The sequence below is a fragment of the Meriones unguiculatus genome, chromosome 10, assembly GCF_030254825.1.
Source record: "Meriones unguiculatus strain TT.TT164.6M chromosome 10, Bangor_MerUng_6.1, whole genome shotgun sequence".
Taxonomy (NCBI): Eukaryota; Metazoa; Chordata; class Mammalia; order Rodentia; family Muridae; genus Meriones; species Meriones unguiculatus.
The window spans coordinates 37,554,372-37,579,177 of record NC_083358.1 but is presented as its reverse complement, the minus strand read 5'-3'; the positions used below and the strand labels follow the sequence as shown (position 1 = coordinate 37,579,177).

General features: G+C 40.6%; 1 protein-coding gene across 2 annotated transcripts in view; it reads right to left on the bottom strand.

The window, feature by feature from the left end:
* The window catches only part of Tox3 (TOX high mobility group box family member 3), a 99,158-nt gene that overhangs the window by 3,432 nt on the left and 70,920 nt on the right, over positions 1-24,806 (bottom strand). The window contains exons 2-6 of one of the 2 annotated variants that reach the window (XM_060392246.1): positions 24,506-24,568; positions 20,149-20,403; positions 8,158-8,427; positions 4,055-4,282; positions 2,239-2,319 (exon numbers count right to left, since the gene is read on the bottom strand). In XM_060392246.1, coding sequence (XP_060248229.1) covers positions 2,239-2,319; positions 4,055-4,282; positions 8,158-8,427; positions 20,149-20,403; positions 24,506-24,568 — 897 coding nt within the window. The remainder of the gene's footprint in view (positions 1-2,238; positions 2,320-4,054; positions 4,283-8,157; positions 8,428-20,148; positions 20,404-24,505; positions 24,569-24,806) is intronic. The other variant, XM_060392247.1, reaches the window with a different exon arrangement.

Sequence of the window (24,806 nt, the reverse complement as noted above, 5' to 3'; positions counted from 1 at the left end):
CTGAAATGTCACATCAGAATTGGGCGGCCCTAGTCTAGAGGCTTAGGAAATCAAGTGCTTTAAATATGCACACACTGAAGGACAAGGGATTACAGCTCTACAGTGTGCATCTCTGGATCTTTGGGAGTGTGCATTAGAAACGGTTACAAGCCTCACAAAATCAAATATGCACCATTTCATAATAAAACTCTCAAATATTTAAAAGCCAGCAGGCTGGTTTTAAGAAAGAAACTATATGGAATCTGTTGACTCTGGCCAGTGGCATCAGGGAGCCCTGAGGCAGCACTTCAGGGGTGAATGATGACTGTGGAGGTACCTGCAAGATTTACTCACTGAAAACCTAATGGTAAGCCTCTAGTAACACCTCTGAATAGTTACATTCAGTAGATGGTCATTTCAGCTCGGGTGGGAGCTCTGTGCTGTGTGCATAGAGGCACAGAATATAGGGGCGTGTGATGCAAACCTATTGTTGTGCCCTTTCACTGGTCCTTAGTGTTGAAGGCTTAAGATCTTAGGTCTCTAAAACTCATCAACCAGAAGCTTCTAATTCCTCTAAGAGGGGTTTGATGCACACCCCTCCTCACCATGAAGGCAAGTTTGAAAGTTTTCAACTGATCTTCGTCTTAACTTGTGAAATTCCCAACAGAGGCATTTTCCTCAGAGGAGTGGGAAGTGGTCACTCTGTGCATGGATGTGCCTCCTGGGATCTTCAGATGCAGGTTGAAATTCTTCTGACAACGTACCTCAATTATGACTTTAGTTCCTTTCAACCACCTAATTACATAAATCCCAGGTCTCTGTGAATACCATTTACCAAATTTAAGAAAACAAATTGTTTTAAGTCTATCCTTTTAAATTCTGTCTTTATCGTGAAGTGTCATTAAAGCACATTTGGAACACTGACTCTAGTCAGTATTTAAATTATCCTTTCTAAGCCAGTCACAGACTGGAAGATCCTAGTTGTGGTTTCTTATTTCCCGTTGAGATAGCAGTTCTTGGTTTAAATTTGTATGTGGTCAGCTGCTGACACAGTCACACGTAAAGGCCGCCTGTCCTTGCCTCTGGGTATGCCAAAGACAGGCTGCTCCACTTGAGAAGCACACACTGCCACCCTACCCACCCTTCTCCACCTCTGTGTGGTTGTACATACCACAGTACCCTTTGCCCGCACAACCTGATTTCCATCCGACTTCACCCTCGGTGTATTTCCCAGGATATAATCTTCCAGAATCTCAAGAAAAGGGTTTTGCTATTGACCTGATACATGTTTTGTCTCTAATGAAGTGGGAAGTGTCCCGGGAGCTGTCAACAAAGGCAGGAGGCCCTCTGTTGATCTGATTCAGCATGGCTGCCCGTGGTGGATCATCACACAAAGAAGAAACAACTCAGGCGAACAAGAGACAAAAAGGGAGAAAGTCCTTTCAACATGCCTTTGAGGCCTTGTGTACCTGAGATAACAATAACGATCAAATGGAAATGATGTCTCAGAAGAGACGAGTTTGGTGCAGAAACCTGCTTAGTCCAAAGTATCCACCCCGAAGCCTGTCTGAATCTAGAAAGGCAAACACTTCAGGAACTAACTGATAGAATAATGTAAGAGCTTAGGTCTGTTGGCGGGACTCAGAGTTAGAGTGCTTGCTTGGTAAGTGGGGGGCTCTGCGTTCAATCCTTAGGACTGCCAGAGAGACATACTGACAGACAGATAGACAGACAGAGTACGTCCACATTCCTTTTGGATCGAGGTAATATTGACCGACAGCTGCTGTGGAATATTGGCTCCTTTTAGAATACATCAACGCATGTATAATGAATATACTGTGTCTTAGTACTTGGAACATGATTTTACTTTAAATAATCATGAGGCTTACTTCTTTATATGATGTGAAACAAATGGTCAAAAACACACCGCTGCTGCTCACAATAATGTAACCATCAGAGAACTTGTGATGTGTTCATGTATGCCCTACAAGCATACCTCCAGTTTCAAACTGAGGCCATTAACCCAGATCCAACTCCCCACACAGGGAAAGAACAACAGGCTATTTAAAATGTATCTATATGGCTACAAAATACAAACAAAAAGAGCTGCAACCCGTGAGCAGTAATTTGGCTGCAGCAGCTTACAGGAGCTCCCACTGTTCAACCGGTCGGGTGGGTAGGGTCTAATGGAAGGCTCTGAAGGAGCCACGACGATGTTTGCAGTGCACACGGGCTGCTCCCACACCGCAGCAGGCTTACCTTAGAAACGAGGCTGGCCCGGTAGGCAGCCAGGGCCTTCAAGTATTCTTTCTTGGCAGCTTCTGTTTTCCTTTTATATACCTATTAAAATAAGACCACAATTAGCACCACCCTCAGGCTATAAATTCTTAGCTATAAACCCGCTACACAAATTAGGTCACATAAACAGAGCTCACCTAAAACCCGGTCTCACCGGTTTTGATTTTTCAAATGTTTCTCTCTCTCTCTCCACACAGAGAGAGAGAGAGACAAAGAGAGAGAGAGAGAGAGAGTAATGTAAGAGAGAGAGAGAGAGAGAGAGAGAGAGAGAGAGAGGAGTAATGTAAAAAACCCAAAAAGTCCTGCCACCTACAGCCAAGCCCAATTTTGGGGATGTTTAATGATGGAAAAAGAAAATGATCTCAGGCTGCTGCCAAAGCCCTCATCCTAGACAGTGAACAAGCAGTGAGCACCACCTCTCCACAAATGGCTTAAATTCTCAGAAGGACTAGGTTTTCCCATCAGTGTCAACTTCCCATCACACATGGCGGCCCCTTGCCTATAAAACAAACAAATACTTTGATGTTGTTGTTGTTTGTTTTGTTTTTTTTTGTTTTTCAAGACAGGGTTTCTCTGTGTAGCCTTGGCTGTTCTGGACTCACTCTGTAGACAAGGCTAGCCTCGAACTCACAGAGATCTGCCTGCCTCTGCCTCCCTGAGTGCTGGGATTACAGGTGTGCACCACTATGCTCGGCTACTAAATTTTTTTTTTTTAAATTAGACAAAAAAGAAAAGATGGAGGCATCTCAACCTTGGGCTTCTTTTGAAGAACGAAAGAAAAGTAGAAATCATAAAAACCAAAGATGGGAGACCATCATAGTGAGATCAAGGAGTTACATGAGTACTGGTGGATTACACAAGATTTGGGCTTCATCTTTATTAAGGAGCCTGATGGCTGGCTATCAGAACAAAGTAAAACCCTCTCTCCAGAATATGTGAAGTGTGTAGCAGTAATTCCCTGGTTCCTTAGAACTTCATGTGGGGGACAGAAACCAGTGTAGGGTGTATGGTAATAAGCCGATGGCAAGCAAACAGGCGCATTGAGTAGCTGCCCCATTCCAGTGAACAAGCTGCAGGAACGAGGGGCTGCTACGCATTTCTCTACGCCTCCCTTCTGAAGCAATCGTTCTGTTTTATTGATGATAGGGGTCTATTCTTCCATAAGATATAGCAAATTTCTATTAAAGGTAATTGGAGTTTTATGCAAGCAGGAGAGGACCAACCCCAAAGGACCCCATTCTTCCCTTCATTTGTGGCTAGGAGTTGAAGAGGGGAGCAGGCTCCCGAGGAAGTATCTCCCACCAGCACGGCAAATCTCTGAATATATCACGCTACATAGCTTTCAAATGAACTTAGAATAAAATTTCAAATGCTCAGTGACAATAATGAGACATGCAGAGGCAGCTTCAAAGTTTGGAAACGTACCAGGATAGCACAAGGGTTCAGAAAGATGATCAATGGAAAAGCAAGCAGGATGGACCTAATCCCTTTCTGAACAAAGAGGCAAAATTCCACATTATTTAAAATGAAAAGATTATCATCAAAACTTTGCTTGCAGGCTACTGGCCAGATTTCTTCCAAGTCTCCCGTGAACGGATTCTGAGCCTGTACTCTTAAGTTGACTAGAAATCAATACAGGCAGCGTTGTTTGGATTTATTTGCACACGTTTTAATCCCATAGTTTAGACAGGCTTTCTTAAGAAGCAATCATATTAGATTGCTAGGAATATTCTTGTAGCTTTTTAAATATACGTTCCATGACAGACGCTTGCCTTACCTGCTTTTGCTCCTCTCCAAGGCTGTCCCACATAGATGCTACAATTTTGGAGACCTCTCCAAAGGTTGCATTGGGGTTTTGACCTTTAATTGCAGCTTGTGTGTCTCTGAAAAACAGGGCATATGCTGACACTGGCTTCTGTGGCTCATTGGGATCTTTCTTTTTCTTTTTCTTTGGAGTCTTGGGCTTCTTGCCAGAATCTGGGGCCGTTCTTTTCTCTCCAATGGCCTGCAAAGCAGTAAGAAAATTCACTGCCTAGAATGAACTTGCAGAGAATGCAGCAAGACTCACTCCAAGCCACAGTTGCTCTTTGAAGGTTTTGTTAAGCATCATCAACAGATGAATTGCCACCAAAAGCGGGGGAGGGGCAAACCTGCTTAGCGCTAACTGGACAGCAGAGATTAGCATTTAGCACACTGATTAATGAGACCCGGAAGTAGCTTCAGTGTATTCACAACATATGCTTTCCATGGCAATTATGAGTAATGAAAGTCAGAGCACTCTGTACCAGGCCACGCTATCTATATACAATTCTGCACACGCGCACATGAGCAAGACAGTTCACAGTCAAAGGGTTTAGAAGGAAAACCTAATCACAGTTTGGATATGGATCATATGAGGATATTTTAAACAAGGCCCCCTGCCATAGGTACATGCCATCTGTGTGACTGGTCAGAATTGATTTTTGTATGGCTGATTTTTTCTCTCTCTCTCTTTACAAGAAGGTTGCTGTGCTAATGAGCCTCTGGAAGTGCAAATAGAAATTAGCTGTAATCACTACACTTGCACAATAAAGGAAAGGTCATCTTTATTTTCTAAAATAATAACTTTCAAAAGGACAAGATAATGAGAAATATAAAAATGTCAAAGCCACTTTAACTGGAGACAGAAAAGAAATGAATACTCATCAAAACATTAGCAGCCTGTAAAAGAACACCAGTTGATATTTAAAACCATCAAGACTAACAGGAAAGCTACAAGAAGGCTACTCATTACACAGGGTAAGTAATGTAGCGGCTCTGTACAGAGACAGGTCCTCAATGTGGGCTCTCAAGTCAGAACCCTACACAGGATACGGGTAGAGACCCAAGTTTATATACAGCCAAGCTTCCTTTTAATTTGCTGTTTATCACCTATTTGTTTACTGGTTTGTTTATATTTATTTTACATGTATGAGTGCTTTGCCTACAAGTATGTTTATGTACTACATGCATGCACTGCACATAAAAGCCAGGAGAGGACACTGGACCCTCTGGAACTGGAGTTACAGAAGGCTCTACGCTGCCACGTGGGTGCTGGGAACCAAACCTGGGTCCTCTGCAAGAGCAGAAAGTGCTCTTGACCACTGAGCATTCTGTCTAGATCCTATCACCTGCTTTGTCCTGACCACATCATAGAGACACCCATCCAAGGAGGAAGAAAATGACTCACCCACCTCTGCTTTCTCTGACTGAGATTACAGTACAAATACAGGGAAGACTTTGTTCGGCTGTGGTTATCTCCATCAAGCATCCCCAAGCATTTGCCAAAGCCTGTTTAAAAGCCAGGCTTGGGCCTGACGAACAAGAGCTGACTCAAGTTACTAACAGATTGGATTTTAATGACTTTCAGCCTTAATTCAAATATTACTAGAGTTTTAAAACTTTCTAAATGAGGGTCATTTGGAATTTAATCCAATTACTGAAAATTCTTAGGGAGGAACCTAATAAGCAGTAACTTTTCCTGGAGAACACTGCATATTTAAATCTTTGAGAACTGCTGCCTGACTTCTAGCTTATCCTAACTTTGACAACCAGATACAAATGGACTTCACTTCCCTTCCTTCTAAAAGACCAGTCTTCATAACTTAAGGGTTAATTTGATAATTCTGTAGATTCCATAGTTTTTTTTTTTTTAATTTTCAAAATCAGCATGACTTGCTTAATTCTACTCAATGATCTAAAAGCTGGATGGGAAACCAGACTCCTTTCAGTTAGATACTGAATGAAAGACAGGTTTTCTTTTGGTAAAGCCAAATTTAAGTGTCAGCAAGTTCTGAGGTCTCTCTTGGGAAAGTGCAGTTTTTCCTAACCACCATTTCTTTCTAAGACTAAACTAGAAATGAAGAGTCCCACACTTCAAACAACAGATCATGATACATTCTCTTAAAAAAATAAACAAATAAAAATAAAAACCAAAAAACATTTCATAGTTGACTCCAAAGGTTTCAGATGCTAGAAAAATACCTTCGCTGAAAAGAGGTATATAATAATCATTTTAATCCCCCTTTATCAGATAATTGGCTTAAAAGGTAACAAATTGGATTCCGGTCTTCACATAAACCTAAAACTTCACTTACAATGGAGTAAGGCAGGGTGGGGTCACATGGACAAATTCTGTTTGACACAAGGCCGAGTGCATGCCAGGGGAGAGAAGGCTTCCAGCTGGACATGGAAAGGCACACCTGGCTGGGCTGCCATGACCTGCGCCTCTCTTCCTTCACCCAGTCAAGTCTCCGTGACCAAACACTGGACACTGCATGACCAAACACCCCACCTCAAATCCACCTCCCCTTCTGCAGTATCATTCTATCCACCCTCCTCTTTTCCTCATAGCCCAGTCTTCTCTAGCTCCTCTTCTTCCCTATGCTAGGTAAGATAATGATTCTTGGCCTTCTGGCCAAACTGGCTTACTCTAACATTGTTTTGCACACAGCCCCCAGCTCCAAAGTTCCAGCTCCAAAGGACTGAGCTCCAGTCTCAAACATAAGCACCTCACGTGACTCCCCACATCAATCGCAGGCCAAACCCATCCATGCTGGCTCTCAAACCAAAATGCAATTTATCTCTTTCATTCGATCACTGCACCTTCATGATTCAGCAACACCCATTAACATGGTACTACACACTCATTCCTTCCTTGGATGAAGACAAACCAGCAAGCACAAAAGTCTTTCTAGCTAATTTATTTTTTGCATCACCCTCTCTGTGTACTGTTTTCTACAGACTATAGATGGCCAAAGTAGTTCATCTAAAGTATATGTCCAATTATGGCCATCCTTGCACACACAAGATTGCCACCGCACAGCAAGCCATTTCTTCTGTTTCTGTCCTCCCGACTATGTCAAACTTCACGGCACTCTTAAATGGAGAGACGCTTCCCATTGCTCCTCATTTTCCCCCTGAACTAGAATGCTGGCCTCTCTCTTCTGCCTCACAAACTTTTATGCATCTTCTCATACCTGATTCAAATACAAGCTACTCGATAAGATCTTCCTCAATTCACCCTCCCAGGCAGAAGTGATTCTATTCTCTGCATGCCAGTGGCATCAATTATGCCACTAATCACATTTGGAACTGTTTTTATATTGGTATTCAGAACCAGTGGAGGAGTTTTTCAAACAACATTGCGTGCACGCTCTCTCTCTCCCTTTCAGCGGTGCTGAGGATTGAATTCAGACCCTTGCACACAGTAGAAATTCTACCTGCCACTGAGCACCACCCCAGCTTCTTAGAAACCTTCACAACACTAAAACCAAGAAAGCTGACAAGCACAGAACAGGTTCAAAACACACCATTAGTAGAAGCATATTGAGCGATTGTGTACCATCACAGTGCTGGTTTTCATTAAACCTATCCGTTTGGGCATTCAGGAAAGTCACATCTGCAATCTATGTACATTCAAAAGTGTATTCTCCATGAGCAAGGTACAGAATAATTCAAATCTACCCAGCAGCCACCAGTGAGATACTGTAGTAGTTAAATGTGGTCATCCCCCGAAAAACAAGTGAAACTTGCTCATATCAACAACAGAACTAGAGCCTTTAGAATTTCTCAAGAGTCTGGAATATTGGAAACTGGAGTACAGGTTCTTCTATTTGCAGAGCAGAACAGTTAAACCTAAAAAGACTCAAGGGATTTGCCTAAGGTCTTACTGCTCATAGAGACCTGCTCTTTCGTTTCAGTACCCTTTCACCAAAAACCAAAAAATAAACCACCATCAACTGAAATGGTTCTCCAAATCCATGAAGAAAAAGAAAGCAATACCATAAATGCAATCAAAAGCCTGAGCAGGGCCCGGCCCAGCGGTCTTCCAGGCTCTGTACTAAGCCATCTCTAACTTACTCTGTTGGCTTCATCAGCATCCTCTTCATTGATAGAGCTGGAAGGGGAAGGGGTGGCTGATTTGCTTGCTGGAGGTGAAGGAGATGTGTGGGGCACACTGGTTCCTCCCAAATTCAAGCCCAGTTGCGCACTGAGCTGAGACTGGTTGATGGTGGTCAGCTGGGCAGTGGGCATGATCCCAGAGCGGGCAGCATCAGTCATATGGACAATTGACCTCATGATCACGGAGGGATCCTGGCGGTACTGTGACACTTGTGTGTGGCTCTGATCCTACAAAAATAAGAGGGAGGGGAGGAAAGAAGTTTAGTTTTTCCAAACACCAATGAACTTGCAAGGTTGGCAACTGTATAGATGGGTCAGACCCACTGCAGCTTTGACGAGACATTTGGATTCATGCCACTAAGACAAAAGGCCAGAAGCACAAAATGCAAAGATGGAACCTAACTGTCTTGATGTAAGATCAGTCCTTGAGTGACTTAAAAAAAAAAAGACAATTTGCCAAAGGAAACCACCCTTTAGGGGTTCACCAATGAGTCTGTGTCCTTCTCATCCACAGCACTGGTTCTGTGACCACTATGTGAGTGGAGGGGCCCTGCTCCAGCATGCCCTTGTGGAAATGCATATTCCCAGCAGAGAGTGGCCAGGGAGACACAGAGTTGTGTTTCACAGAGCAGAATCTGTCCGCATTAGAGCATAGTTTTCCTGCAGCCGAATGTTAGCCAGGGTCATCACAATTCTGAATCACACTGCCAAGGGCATCTGGAAGTCATTCAATGTCTTGGCTCCCACACCCAGGCTTTCATTTAAACTCATGATGGTTTTTTTTTTGTTTTCTTTTGCTGAGCCCACCATGATTTAATGTTACAATATTTCTAAAAATATTCCGGAATAGCAAGTGGGGACTTCCCCATCAGCATTAGTTTTCTGTGAAAATTATTTCCCCGACTTCAGAAGCAGCCTTTCCTGTTTTGGGGAGCCACACGAAGCCATTAAAGCTATTGCTGCCTCTTTCTCATTCCTTCCTTTTTCATTCCAAAGAAAGCAAAATAAAGACATGCCTTTCCAGCCATTTCTTTCAGACTTGTCATTTGGAGTGAGTCTGTGATTTTAAGAAAATCTAATTTTCTTGACCCCTACTGACCTAGAATCCCGTTTTATATACAAAGTTAAGAATTCCTTGCTGTTCCTTTTTGGAGTCTTTCTGGTAAGGCTTTCCTCCTCCTCCTCCTCCTCCTCCTCCTCCTCCTCCTTCTTCCTCTTCATTTAAAATAAACTGAAGGTTTGTCAATAGCTACATTGAGCATTTGGTTTCTCACCTACAGTCTCCCTTACTACTGGGCAGGAAGCTACGTCAAAGAACACTGGCTGCATACAGGATGATCTCACCATACTACAAAGTGTAAAAGCAGCGAGTTAGATGAGTGTGTACTGATCTAAGGCTGGGTTTCTGTATCTTGGCTCAACTGGTGTGCGGGACCAGGTACCTAGGGCTGTGGACTGTGTCCTCTGGGCTCTGTGGTATTTCTGCAGCATTCTCAGCCACCATCTATGAGAACTGAGCAGCTGCCTTCCCCCTATAGAAATGGCTTCAGGGGACAAAATCACTTCCACATGGTGACTAATGATCTAGAGTGACAGCCAAGATGGGAAAAGATAAACTGAGGTATGACTGTAGAATAAAGTCTGTTTTTATTCATTTCTTTTTTAAAAAGTAGCCCCAACTGTTAATAATGGTCACATTACAAGAGACAGGATTGGAACAATGAGAAGGGTTCTTAACTTCTTTACAGAAATACAAAATAAGTCTATAAACATAAAACATAACAGACAAACAAAACAAAGGCAAACTAAAACATGACTCAGGAAAAACAGAATGGAAGAAAACACAAAATGGTTAAATCATAATACCTGCTGGAGTTTAATATTTTGTTTTGTTGTTCAAAACAAGGTCTCATGTAGCTCAGGTTGGCCTTACATTTATCAAGTAGCCAAGGCTGGCCCTGAATTCCTAATTTTGTTTGAAACAGGGTCTCATGTGGTTCACTATGTAGCCAAGGCTAGTCCTGAACTTGTAATCCTCTTTGATTCAATCTTCAAAGTGTTGGGGTGACAGGACATTTTCTCCCTCAGAAACCCTGATGTCCCGCCTTCCATGTTCTTTTGAGGTTCAAGTATTTTTCACTTACTTCCATTTCCAGTAATAGGTTATTGCTTTTTGTTATTTTTATTTACCTTATACATACATATCTTTCTGGGATGCTTTCTTAATGTTTTCAGACTTAACATCTAGAAGTTTTAAAGCTGTTGTCAAGCAACTTACGAAGTACACATCAATACCTTTGATCACGACTGAGTAGTAATATCTCGGTTAACTGGTATGACCATGTTAGCTAAGTCTAACTTGACTCTCACTGTTCTAACGCTTGTGGAAATCAGCCCAGCTATATGCTTACGGCAAGGCCCCCAAACACAGCATTTTGGATGGATTCTCATCAGAAAAGTGATGGCTAAGAACCAAGCCCTTCTGGCAGAGGCCACCTGTCACTCACACCTTTATTACGGAGCTGACTGCTGGGGCTCTCCTGCCAGGGGACTGAAAGGACCCTTCCCTGGGTGTTTTCAGGGTGCCGGTATCTGGGCTGACTCAGCATGTGTTTCCTAATTTAATCCCCTGGTTATTGGTACTATTACATTATTGGTCCTATTACTATTCTAATGCTTAGACAGACATGAGTGAGTCCCTGGGCCACTAGTCACTGGCCAGTGACTCTTGCTCAAGAGAAAAATGATTCTCTAATGAGCCATGGTGCCCTAAGGATGGATGGTGCCAGCCGAAAAAGAAGAGAATGGGCCCTGGGCTTTTCACCACCACCATCCATTTTAACAAAATCATCTTCATGCCCATTTGTTTTCTAAACTGAGTTCTCTTGTTTCATTTAGAAAAAGACAGTGTTTTTCTGTAGCTGGGGAATTATTGTGAAGAATATTGTTGATGAGGCCAAAGCTTTGCCAAAACATAAGTCTTTGGCCCCATCCTTCTTATCTCCCACAGGACAAGAAATCAAGAACCCTCTGTAATATATTCAAGGAAACGTCAATTCACATAACCTACTCACGAGGCTGTGCCAACATTTTCCATGGCCAGTTACCCTATTACAGCTTCCTACATCGGAGGACTAGTACACAGGAAGATTACTCATCAGAGTGCCTATAGACTCTATACTATAAAGTCAATAGGGTATGGGTTCAAGCTTCGGTTTTATTAACAACTGCTCAGCAGAATTTTAGTCCCAATAGCTCCAATCATTTTCTATTTAAAAAAGTAATTGTTGAAAGATGTCTAGGTAGTCGGGCACTCAGGGAGGCAGAGGTGGGTGGATCACTGTGAGTTTGAGGCCAGCCTGGTCTACAAAATGAATCTAAGACAGCCAAGGCTACACAGAGAAACCCTGTCTCAATAAACCTGGGGCAGGGAGAAGGTATCTAGGCTGGGATGCAGTTCAGTACTAGAGTGTTTTTCTACCACAGGTAGGACCCTGTTTCCAATCCCTAGTACTACAAAACAAAGTTCTTTTTTCATTGATGTTAGGACTTCCTATTTTTTTAAGTTTCTTTTAAAAATTCATAGTGAGCATTTAATTCTTAATTTTTGAAATTCTCAGTCTTTAGAAAATAGAAACTCGAAATGTGATTCTTTTAAACATTCAACAGAAGTAAGAATGGCATATCAAATTTACTACAAAAAAGCACAGGACAGAAGAATTTCTATGTACTTCTCCAGAGGAGCTCATAGCTTTTCCTCATTAGGAATGGCATAATAAGGAAACATATAATTGAAAACAAAGCTCAAAGAAACAGAACATGTTTTTATAAATCATTTCCTCCTTATATAATTGGTCTTGAAAGACTTGTCCATGGTCAACTTACTTAGGCAAAATAAATACTGGATTCTAAGAGACCACTGCAAGCAACAAGATTTGAATGCCAGTAATGTTTGCAACATTTGTCTCTGTGTTTAATTTTACGTTGTGGTTCTGAGTTCAAACCCAGAATCTCACTGACTTTAGACAAGAGCCCTCCCGCTAAGCCATGTGTAGTATCCACGCAGCACTTGAGAAAAACTCATGTTCCAGGACAGAAAGCTACATGTACAAGTTGAGTGAGACAACACGGAGTATGCTCACAGGTGCTGAGGTCAGGGTTAGCCAGGAGAGGAGATAGAGGATGGAGTGGACAGATGGTGATGGGCTAGAGAAGACAAGGCAGGGAGGTGGCAGGATACTTCCCTCACAAAGGGCCCCAGAGCTAAGGTACAAAAGGAGGCATACTTCAATAGCTAGGGAAAGGAGCAGCACATGCCCAGCAGAGGTGACCCATGGAGGTGTAGGGAAAAGAGCAAGATGCAGCACTACACAGCAATGGAGGGCCAGGAGCCACAGGGACCATCGGCTGTGAGATGAACAGTGGCTAGAAAATGATGGATCCGACAGACTGGTCTGGGACATCTGGATGGCAGCATACAAGGATCCCACTGGATGTTCGACAGAAGTTCAATGCAGTAACTCCTACCTAGTGGAATTATCCATACCAACAAGTAAGAGCTGACTGTTCCTCCTGGGTAGTCCACCTAAGTCAACCTGAGACATTCGGTATAAATGTCCAGGTGACTACCTCAATCTGTGTTCTGAGGACAACTGAAGGACCAGTATCCGACTGTAGAAAGTCATCCGGAACAGGCAGACCTGGCTCATGACCCACTCTCACAGGAAAGCACTACACTACTTGCTGGCCTGGAGGCACCGCACTTCTACATGTTTGTCACCAGAAAGGTCACTGCTCCGAGGGTATGACCATGTACCTGGTCAAAAGGCCTCTTCATTTGTAAAACAAGATGCCCACCAATGGCCAATTCTGTTAGCAGCCATGTTTTCTCAAATTGCCTGAACCCCTGCCTATTGCTAAATATTCATTATTTAAGTAAGCAGTTTTTTTAAGATTTATTTTTATCACTTAAAATGTGTGTATATGTATGTATGTGCGTGTGTGTTTAGATATGTACACATGAGTACCTGGGGGCTACCAGAGGAGGGTATTAGAACCCCTAGAGCTACGAGCCCTCCAGTGTGGGTGCTGAGGACCAAACTCCAGGTAACTACCAAAAGGAAGAAGTCATAACTGTGAGGTCCGTGAACCCTGGGACCTGCCTAGGTTTATGGTCCGAAGTCTGCTTTCCCTTATTTACAGACAAAAGAAAAGGTGTGAAGGAAACACTCTCCCCAACAAGATCTTCTCCTTGACTTAACCAACACCAAAAGACAACCGAGAAAACCTTCCTTGTAAGTCCCCACTACACAACCATGACTGCAAATCACACACAGGACTAGGTTGGGCAGGGAGTTAGGGGGAGGCGGGTGGATTCAGTGTGTTCTCATTTCCTGAGCAAGAAAAACTCAAATCACATTCATATTTAAATCTTTCTCACACATCCATTAAAGTATGGAGCAGCAATTTATCTTGGTATAGAAAGAAATATTTCCCCTAGTATTTTTTTTCCAAATGTAAGCTATATGCTTTTACATTTATTTTTTTTACTTTAAATATTACATATTATTTTTCTATTTTACCTCCAAACACTCATAAATGGTGCTTCCTTCCACCTGGGTTGATCTCATCATAAGAGGCAATTTAAGTTTCATATGAAAATATACTTATGTGCCTTCTATCTGCACTGTCAAGTAAATATGCTCTCTAACAACCCAACATCAGGTTTTCACACTGGAGGACAGCATCCAATTAAGAAGCAAATAACCCAAATATGAGAGAGTGTGACTAAATAGATTTCCACTGAGCCAGTTTTTAATCAATATTTCCTGGAACTGGAATAATTAAACAATTATCTGTAATAAATATTACACTGTATTAAAAAATACCAAAGTAACTACAAATACGAAATATAGGCCGACAATGTTATGCTCAATTATCCAGTCATGTCCTATAAGCAATGTTAAAGTTTTATTTATAAATTAACAACAACCAAGCAAACAGTTATGCTTAGCCAATAATATTTCTAATCCTGTAGACTGTGAAGCAAATGCCACTAAGCAAGCCAATGAGAACTACAGGCTCCCATTCTACCGAATTTATTTTTTCCTATGTTCAATTATATGTATGTGTGTGGTGCAGCATACAGGCACACGGGCACAGGTGCCTGTGGAGTTGGAATTATAGGTAGTTGTGAGCCACCCAATGTGGGCACAGGAGTTGGAGGGGGCAAACTTGCAAGAGCAGTGTAAGCTCCCATCTGCTGAGTCATCTCTCCAGCCCCCATGAACCAAACTGCTGTTCATCAGAATAACTACACCGTTCAATTTTGCTTACTTACTTCTCTCACATTTATGTGCCCACATGTGATCTCAGGTTTATGATTTGCCCACACGTGAGTTTTATGCAAAATAGCCCAACTTTAAGTTTCTTAGCAAAATAAAAATGTCAAGAGTTTGTCATCAAGTGCTCAACAGTGGGTCACTCATGCAACAGTGGAGTTCCTTTTCCTTAGCAGAGTCTGAACCATGCTCATTTTCTTTAATCCTATACTAAATTTCTAAAGAGGAATTCCAGCTTTCCAACTGTTTATACTCTAAGTTTCTTTCCCTTCAACTTCGTGTAGCGGTCAAGTATGCTCTGTAACTAATTCATACTCTTTGACTGGCCTTCCATTCACTCGTGTATTGAAGAGATGATGTAGATGCCACAGATACCAATAAGCAGCAGCAGGTGAGGTTCCTGCCATCCTGGAGTTTCCATTCTGATAGGAGTGAGGGTGGGGATGGGGTGGTGGCGATCACACAAGGGCCTCCTACCGCAAGATGGCAGGTGCTGTGACAATAAGGACCTGGGGTAACCATGTAGAGTGACTTTTCTCTCTAGTACATGCTATGCATCATGCCAGGTTGTGTTCAGGCATTTGAATGCTATAAAAGGGTGCCTCTGTAGTCCCCCATCAGTGATAAGGTCTGGCAACACTCAATTACAGCTGATACAAAAGAAGAGGCATGGAACTGAACTGATCATGTCACCGTGGGTGAACAGTGACCCCTTAAAACCTACCAATCAAGTAAGCTGCCATGTACAGCACTGCACAAGAGCTAACTGTATTTACTGGTTCTGGGCATATGCATACTTTTATACATAAGACTGACTCTGACCTTAAAGGCAGCACAGAACCCGTGTGATGAGGGTCAGTGGTATGTACAGGCCAAGCAGAAAGAATATTTTAAGCACCGGAGGGTCCAAGGCATTCCGCTCCTCTGTGAGGGGAAACGGTACGGCGTCTAGGCCTCGTGTATCGGGCAGCCAGACCAACACAGAATAAGAGCTACAGGAAAGGTGTCTTTTGGTGACAGACATCTTTAAGCATTCAGCCCATGAGTTTTTATATTTCATGGAGGAGGTACTAGTTATCAAACAAAATAAGAAACTCCATTATAAACAGTATAATTCAGGTTATTAATAGTCCATCATAGCGCTTAGTAGGTGCTCTGAAAGTTTTTGCTAATGGTCAGTGTGCTTCAGTTTCACAATCCAAATTTTGTACAGTTGAGGCTTTGTCCACTAAAAGTGAGGGGTTTCCTCCTTTTTCATTGTTAACTAACAATGAAAATAGATTTTGACAGCAACGCGACTTAAAATACACAGGCACAGCAATCATTCAATCTGTACGAGAACTCGCCAGTCCCCAATGGCTGAGCGGTAACCATCTTGCTGAATTCAGCTGCACAGACTCTGTTGACAATGGCAATGAACACGTTCATAATAATAATAAGGGCTTGTTTTAATAGAACGTTCCACACATTAAACACATTAATGACCCATGAAATAACTGTTTTATCTGTAACACATTAAGCAACATTACTAAAAACAATGTATTAATTGGTAGTAGGCTATTTCTTGAACGTTTATTTTTTTTAAATATAAGATATCAGGAAAATCATTTCATAACTTAATCAAAATTAGAACCATGCCACTTGTGTGAAGAAAAAAAAAACCTTGTAAAATGTGCTTGGTAATTTTAGACGTATCATTTTTTAGAAACTCCTACTTTTTTTTTTATCATAAATGGTATCTACCTGGATTTCGAGTTAAGCATGTTATTAGCATGTGAAGTGTTCATACTCTGCCACCTGAGTCCTTCCACAGCCTTTTCTCTCTCACCTGAACATATCCATACACTTCCCACTCAAATGTTCTCCCTTCACCTCCTCCCTTTTCCAATTTTCAACCACTACCTTTGATGTGTTACAGCGCCAACACAGCATTTCCTACGCACACATGCTATCACAATTAAATCCAAAGTGACATCAAACAGGACACGCCGGCTCTCTACACAGGAAATATAATGCAGGCAGAAGACAGGTGTGAATTATCAGTGTGTTTTATAAATTCTCCTTTTTTTGGGGGGGGACATACAAAATATCAAACTAGAGGCAGTTATTTCACTGTCTGTTTCTTAGATATCAAAGAGAATTTTGAAACTCATCAAAGCTAACCTTCTGTTATGTACAACAGGCTGAGCTGAAAAGAATGTTAACAAGTTCAATTTTCATTCAATCAGCAGTACTGCTCTCTGAAATGTTTCATTGCAGGAAAGAAATAAAAATAATCTATATGGTAATTATGAGAATGAATCCCCCAGTAACTTTCAGCTACATGAAAGGTCAGTTCTATTCAAGATATTTTATCAGTCCCTTGCACATACCCCTGTCCTGTCATTTTAAATCTGAACAGCATTTTATTTTCCCATTTACAGCTACCTGCAGAATTAAGTACTTAAGCCAAATAAGAAAAAAAAAAAAAAAAAAAGAAGAAGAAGAAGAAGAAGAAAGAAAGAAAAAAAATGTTGAATGCTGGCAAAGGCTATAATAGCATAGAGATAAATCGTTCATCTGCTCTCTCTCAAGCCTCTGGGGCTGCAGATTTTTCTTCTCCTGGTGCACTGTGGGTATTCAAAACTTGTTCAACATGATTTCATTTCATTTCAGGCACTGCCTGAGAAAACTAAATTACAGAATCAATCATACAGAAGGTCAGAGTGAGACTTCATTACAAGTATTGCATGCTTGCATGAATATCTTTCATTTATGACTGACCCAATATGTCACAATAGCTGTCTAGTAAAAATAATCCACTTTCTGAAATTGATGTACTACTGATGTCGGTGCTACTCAGCAGGCTGGGCAGATTATAGAGAGGTGTTAAAAAAAAAACCTTTGGAGCTCACATTGTCGGTTTTCAGAATTGCAATCTTTTGTAGATTAAAATAAGTTCCAGATGATCAGCTAAACTGACAATAATGCTTAGAGGTAACAAATTTTTAAGTAAAATCTACTGCTGATTTCGATCTGCCAACCACATCCTGTCTTAAAAACCTCCACACCCACCACAAGCAAATCAAGATTGTTCTTTGAAGCCACGAACGCACAAACATTCGATTTTTCAGTAATTCTCTTTTGAATACCGGAGGGGTATTTGCATTATTCTGAAATGTGAATGCTGATCGTTGGCCTCTTTTTAATGTCTCCCTTTTTGCTCCCACTCTGTTTTTTTTTTTTAATAATGGCATAAATTTGAGGAAGATAAACATGTTGTACTGTTGGCCAGCAATAATGCAGTTAATCAGTCCTCTGACAAACTGTCAGTCTTTCTAGAGAAAAGCCGCTGCAGCTCTGAGGAAAAGCTGGTCCGATATGACATAAACAAACTGGCTTTTCTTATTATATGATAGGCTTAATTCACCATAGCAATCCCTCACAGACAGCCATATTCATTTGGATAATAAAACTTGTTACTTGCATAAGATATGAAACAGCCCACGTGCCCTCGGATGCTGAAGGCACGATGTACACAGTATTATTTATTATTTCTGTGTTGACCTTCCTACAGGAAATCTCAGAGGAGGCTTCTGCAGAGCATTATGATGTAGCCAGCAACTCGGTACCCGGAGGGAGATAGAGAGGAACCTTGACATAACCTATTTTTAACCATGCCTCTGGCGATTCTGAATTCAAGTTTACAGGTGAACATGTCAGGAGTCCACAGAACAAAGCCAATGACACATTGTATTCATCATAATTCTGTCCTGGTACATTTTATTTTTCCCAACATTTGTGATTTAAAATCCCATGACATTTTTCAAGGTGAAATTCTACTAGAATTTCCAACAAGATTAGTTTGCTTCAAGCCAAAATAAATAGCATTCGGGTTGAGCAGAACTTCAAACCAGTAGCCATAACCATGATGAAGCCCATATAAAGACAAGAGCCTGCGCTTAAAGTACCTATACTTAAAAAAAAAAAATCAATGGAATAATTGAACTGCTTTAGTGATTAGCCATACATTACAAAAGAAGCATTAAAAATTGAGTCCTCGCTTCCAACGCCAGCCCTGGAAAGCATTGTCTTTAAGTGTATGTGAATATCATAATTATTTTATGATTCCATCTTTAGTTCTTTCCAATATAGTAAATTCAATTGACCATGAAATGAAATTTCATAGTCAAAATGCCTCCTTTACACTTTTTTATAGCAGCAATAACAGTTTTATAGCTTTGAGGCAAGGTAATTCATCAGATGTTTAATTTAAAGGCAGATTCTTATATTACTAATAAATATTTACCAATTTAATAAAGTACAAATTTTTGCATATATTATATGGTCTTTTAAGTATTTCTGCAACTTGAATGAGCCTGACTGAGCATCTATAAATATGGCCAGGCCTAGTAAACTCCCTTGGTGACTAAACACCCTTTTTATCTTTATTATTTTCCAAGTATATTAGAAGCTAAGACTGTAGAGGAAGACAGAACCCTCCATTCCAGTGTCAAAGGGACAAAACAGTAAGAAAGTCCACAGGAAACAATTATTTGTGATGACAGGGAACATTTGTGAATACTTAATGACTATTTTCTGCCGGCTCCCTGCATTCTTCTCTGACAAAAAAAAAAAAAAAAAAAGTAAAAATGAAAACCTTTATGTTCAGCTCAAACACAAAAGATCACAGGCAAAGAAAATTATGTTGCCGAAATCCTATTTGGGAAAGTAATCTTACATTTCAGAGAGCACGCTGAATCTTTGCACTGTTAATCCACTACATATTTTGCAATCATGCGTCGCTATCTGGGGAATTAAAAATGAAACCAATAAACATCACTGGCATGGTCCTAATGCACAGAGAAATATGTAAACAAGCAATAGGATTTGTTTTTGTTATACCAACACATCTGTCTCATTTTATCAGGGTTTAAAAAAAAAGTCCTATAAATTATTAATCTTGTTTTAAGATGGCTGGTTAGTGACTCACCTCCGCAGACAAACACATTACATACAGTGCTACAGAAAAGACACAATCCCAGCAGAAGAGTTTAAAATACTTAAGCAGATTTATTCTGGTGATTGCTGACTATAATTGCACACTAAGAAAAATAGAAATAAAATTATCACATTAGCAATCCTTGCTCTCTAGAGTGCCTTATTCAATGTTTGTGACAATAAATAACACAATTAGGTGTATTTTACACTATAACACAGGCTGTGTTTTCCTCGCTGGTTATAAGCAGATTTCCCCCTTTCTTCTGTATCACAGTTTGATATTTGTTTTGAGGTGAGAACAAACCATATGTCATACACATTATGCTCTAATTCAACAAGTTTAATAGACCTGGGCTCTTAAGATGGGCTTCCATGTTTAAAGGCTCGCCTCAGTAAGTTCTCATTTCAAGCACACCTCTGCATTAAAACAAAGGCAAAGGAAGCCTGGCCACCTTCAAAGCAGTGAGGAGCCTTCCTAAAGCTGGAAGACTCTTGTTGGCCATCCTCTATGGGTGTACCAACCGAGCATTATGTTTAGAGGGCAATCAGTGCCCATCAGCAGACAGGGAACAGAACCTGCCAGCTCCTTACCATGAGAACAAATGGCAAAGAGTAGTCGGGTGCTTACCATGTGCAGCCCATTGCTATGAAGCACTCCATCCTGCTCCACCAAGTTCCTTGAGATTGTGATGGAAGGGAGATCCAGGCTTTGAGGTGGAAACTGGGGTGTGAACTCGTTTCCCTGGGAAGGCAACGGGTCGCTGAGAGCCTGAAAGGGTAGCAGCACATCAGGCATACCCAGGGTGGGGTCCGACTCTGGAGGAGGCGTGATCGGCGGAATTTCAAACTCTTCATCCCCAAGGCTTGGCGTGTGGAATGTCTGCTAAAAGGAAACAAAACGTAGACACCCTCACAGTCAGTTTCTGTATTTTATCCCTCCTTAGAGGGAACAGGAAAAAATTTCCTGTGAAAACCTACATATCTAGGCCAAATATTTGTTTCTCAAATGAAAACATCTTAAACACAGATTTCCATATATAAAGTTTTGCTGATCGTTCTGATTAAAGATTTAAGTCTCATTATCATATGGTTTTAATGGAGTATCAGTATTAACAGTTTTTTAATGCGTACTTAATTAGCAACATCTGTCTTTGTTGTTAGTTGGAGCATTGGCGACATTAGATTTGGCTATATAACAAATTACCACTTTATTGATATGTTAGTGAAACAGCTCAAATAGCTTACGCAATCCACATGCTTCATAAAATGCTCATGATTTTGTGGCGCGCGCACACGCATGTGCACACACACATTAACTAAGAGGTGAACATTACACATGTTTACTTTCTGCCACAACCAATAAAACAAGTAATATTAAACGTGTGGTTTGGTTTCTGAATTTTTCTTTACTGGCGTATTCCCAAGTGTAATAAATGCTTCTATGGAAATTGTGACTGTGTCATGCAACATTTTCTGTAAGGGTTATCGCGGCTCATATTAAAAGATGCGGGTGCTTTTATTGAAGCTATGAGGAAGACTGTTTTCTTTTACATGAACACTTCCATATGCATTTATCAGAGCACCGTCTACCAGGCTTCAACGTCTAAAGACTCCCTAAAGCGTGCAAAGCCACCCTGGTGCAGCTACACTAGGTACAGCGACCTTGCCTATCCATTTTGTTAGACTAAAGCACATGCAAATCTTAGCGAGTTGTTTTTTTTTTTTTGGGAAAGCTACTGGAGTTCTTCAGGTTGGGTTTTAAAGTGGGGTCTTTGAAGAATATCAGGGCTGCTTTGCATCTCAATTACACGAAGCATCTTTCTCTCACCATGTGGGTTATGTGAAGAGAGAAGAGTCACCAAGATCCAAGATTTTTACTATTACTACTACCACTATTTTATATACATCTATGCACCTACTTTTTGGTGAGGCACAGGATTTAAGAGGCCACTCTGATTCTTTTTTTTTTTTTTATTCCTAGCTAAGAGGGTCACAGATGTAGTTCATTTATTATTAATAGTATTTGAAAGAGTGAACTGGCATGGGGTAATTGGAGTCTGCTATTATTGATAAAGAGACCTAATTAAGAGCTGAAAATCACCATTCTTCAAACTCTCAATTATGATGCTATATACTAACCACCTGAAAGGAAAGAGAAACAGACTCAACAGGGGGAGGGGGTAGTTCTCACAAAGAGCATTTCCTGCACACAGAACCTGACAAGTATTATTTGCAACTCACCAGAAAAAAAAAAAAAAGCTCATGAACTACAGAATCTATGAAAGAGCAAGTGGCCACCTTGAGGGCCTTGGTAGACTCAATAAATGTTGAAAAAAAGAAAGAAAAGAAAAGTTGAAACCTAATAAAACATTTGAGAGCCAGAACAAAGCGTTTGATATTCTGACATGGGCATTTTTGCAATGATGCCCCCCCCCCTTTTCCCAATGTCATTCTCTTACTGTGGTACCCTGAGTTTTCTAGCAACAAAGGGATGAATTGGCCACAAACACGGTTGGCTAATGAACGTAACCCTATGGCTGCGTTCACTGTTATCTTGGCACTAATGTGGTCTAGTAACAGATGCAACTGTAATTTGTGACTCATTTGCTACCCCATTACTGCTTAATGAAATCTAACATATCACATTAACAATACGGATAAACACTCATTCTTGATATGTGGCATTTGGCTGTTTTCATTACCACTGTAATTAACACTTGAAATATTATTTCAATAAATATTTAAAGTACTTTAAAAATGGTCAGAGTAATCATGACACAGATAGAAAACATAACGCTAATGTGTGAATTTCAAACTTAGAGTACCCTGGTCCCTGTAGTGTTATTCGCAGGACATTGTCCATGTGAAGGAAACTGGTTTCAGGCACAATGTGGGCTTAACAGCACGCCAACCTAAAGTCTTCCTGAATTAGTTTGCACTCATTAATGTGTTAAAAAAAAACCGATAAATTTACTTTTAATGCAGTGATTGGGAAATTAGATGAGGGCCATAATGTGGCACATTAGCGTTGACTCTGGCTTTGTTTTTCAATCACGGGAAGATGCACAGTGAAGTCAGTGTGTAAGATTTTAAACCCCAGTATAAAGCACACCTCAGGCCAGGCAGTCAAAATTAAAGAGGGTTTCAATTTTTATTTTTGTTAAGAAATAGAGAGAGACACGTTATATATAATACGTCCCCGTGGCATAATTTCTTTAAAAGACACATTAATTTTAAGTTAGAAGCAATATATGTCTACATTGATCTAATAAAACAATGCAATGAAATGACATTGTAATATGTAACCAAGGAGATGCTAAAATCTTAACTACCTTTTAGGAGAGGTAAAATACTACATATGGATTCTTGCACAGAGAAAAGAGAGAGGTTCAACATCAAATACAATATAAGTACCTCAGATCCAAAACATTGTTTTCTGAGAGAATAAAAGTCACCACAAATCCCATCAACAATGAAGGACATGGACACTAGGTCAGATGAGTCATTTAGAGTTTATATGATCAATTTTTATAGATACTGACTTTTCAGCGTTTACCTTGAACATGTTAAAGTGGTGTGTGCATGGCTAAACACCATCTGTACTGAAATGTTCAAAACATTTGTTCCTTTTGATAAGAATGCAAATCTGGAGAACTGTTGTATCAACATATAACAGCCGACGTCTGACACGGTGAATTATCACAGCTGGAATTAAATTGTTTCTGAACAGCTGCTGGCAGCACAGCTTTCATCAATGTTTGATTCAAATGTAGAGGAAAAAAAAAATCCCACAGAATGAAACATCATGTTGTTCATACAGATGGAGTTTGTGTTCATTATCCCAAACAGCACAGCAGCCAGTGCCAAACCATATTCTAAGCTGTCTTCTGGTTGCAAAGATGGTCAATGGAAAATAATTAATCTATGAAAACCCTTACTTCTCAAGTCTCCACTTACGATAATAATTTTTACACATTAATTTCTTTCATATCACTTGCTCCCCTGTACCAAGATCATTTGCAAAGCCATTACTATTTTCAATCTCTGGGGTCAAGCTGGTTCACTCTCCTATATCTGAATGTATTTGGAAAATGAAGACTTTTTATTGCCCAAGCCACAGAGGAACTGTTCCATTTGGACTGATTTCATACTTCTGTTTGTTCTTGTTTGAAAATGTTAACTCTCACACAATTTACCCTTTTAGGAAAACGTTTTATTGATCTAATCAAGTATCTTGAGATGCTTTTCTTTCCATTTTCCTTCCCCCCCTCCCCCAGTAAGCATGCCAACAGGACCAGACAAAGGTGGGAAGTGACAAGTAAGAAATAAAGTAGAAACAGCCAGAAGACAATGCTTATCCCATGTATACCTACAAACTAGCGCAAAGCAGGAGAAAACAAGGCACTGCAAGCTGAGCGCATCACCCAGGATTCCCGGCTACAATCCTATCTTGGTAGTTATTCACTGACTCAGACACTCAATAATTTCTCACTGGACTTCTACTATTGTGGACATTGTGCTAGGTGGTGGGGTTCTAACAACAAAATACCCATTGCACATAACTCTAGAAACCATAAGACTGTCGGCCATAGTGCCCTAAGCCATGACAGTCAAGGATGTTTACCACAGAGAATTAGGAAGCAAAATACTTCCTATTAAAGTTTTCAAATACCCAGTCATCTGCTTAGACATACAGCTCTCTCTCTCTCTCTCTTTGTGTGTGTGTGTGTGTGTGTGTGTGTGTGTGTGTGTACTTTTTTCCACCAAGAGATTCACTTAAGTTTCCAATGTTAACAACAGCCTGTGGACAGTGATAAAGTCTTGTCAGGTTATTTTCTTTTCCAATAGGCTTTTCTCATTTTCCTCCAAAGTTGTTACCTTGTGCCACAGGAGAGAAATTCGATACCTTGCCTTTCCCTTCAAGCCTATTAAATTATCTATACAACACACAAAACACGAGCAGACACGGTAAGGCAGACACCCACCTCACTGGCAGCAAAGAAGGCGTTGTTTGCCTCAGCCATGTTCATGTAGTTATTATTTCCAAACTGAAAAAAAAAAACAACAACAACATTGATTTATGTTAATGGGAAGTAAAGTAAAAACCTGCAATTGTTCATTTAATACTCAGAAGTCACTGGGAAAGAAGGCCAGTGTGGTGGGGTTCACGGGCCAAACTGGAAATGTGAAACTGTACTTATTGTGAAGAGTTCCTTCTGCAACTAGAGCACAGAGTTATACTGACAATAATTCTAGAAAATAGTTCTGTTTCTCCCCATAACTGAT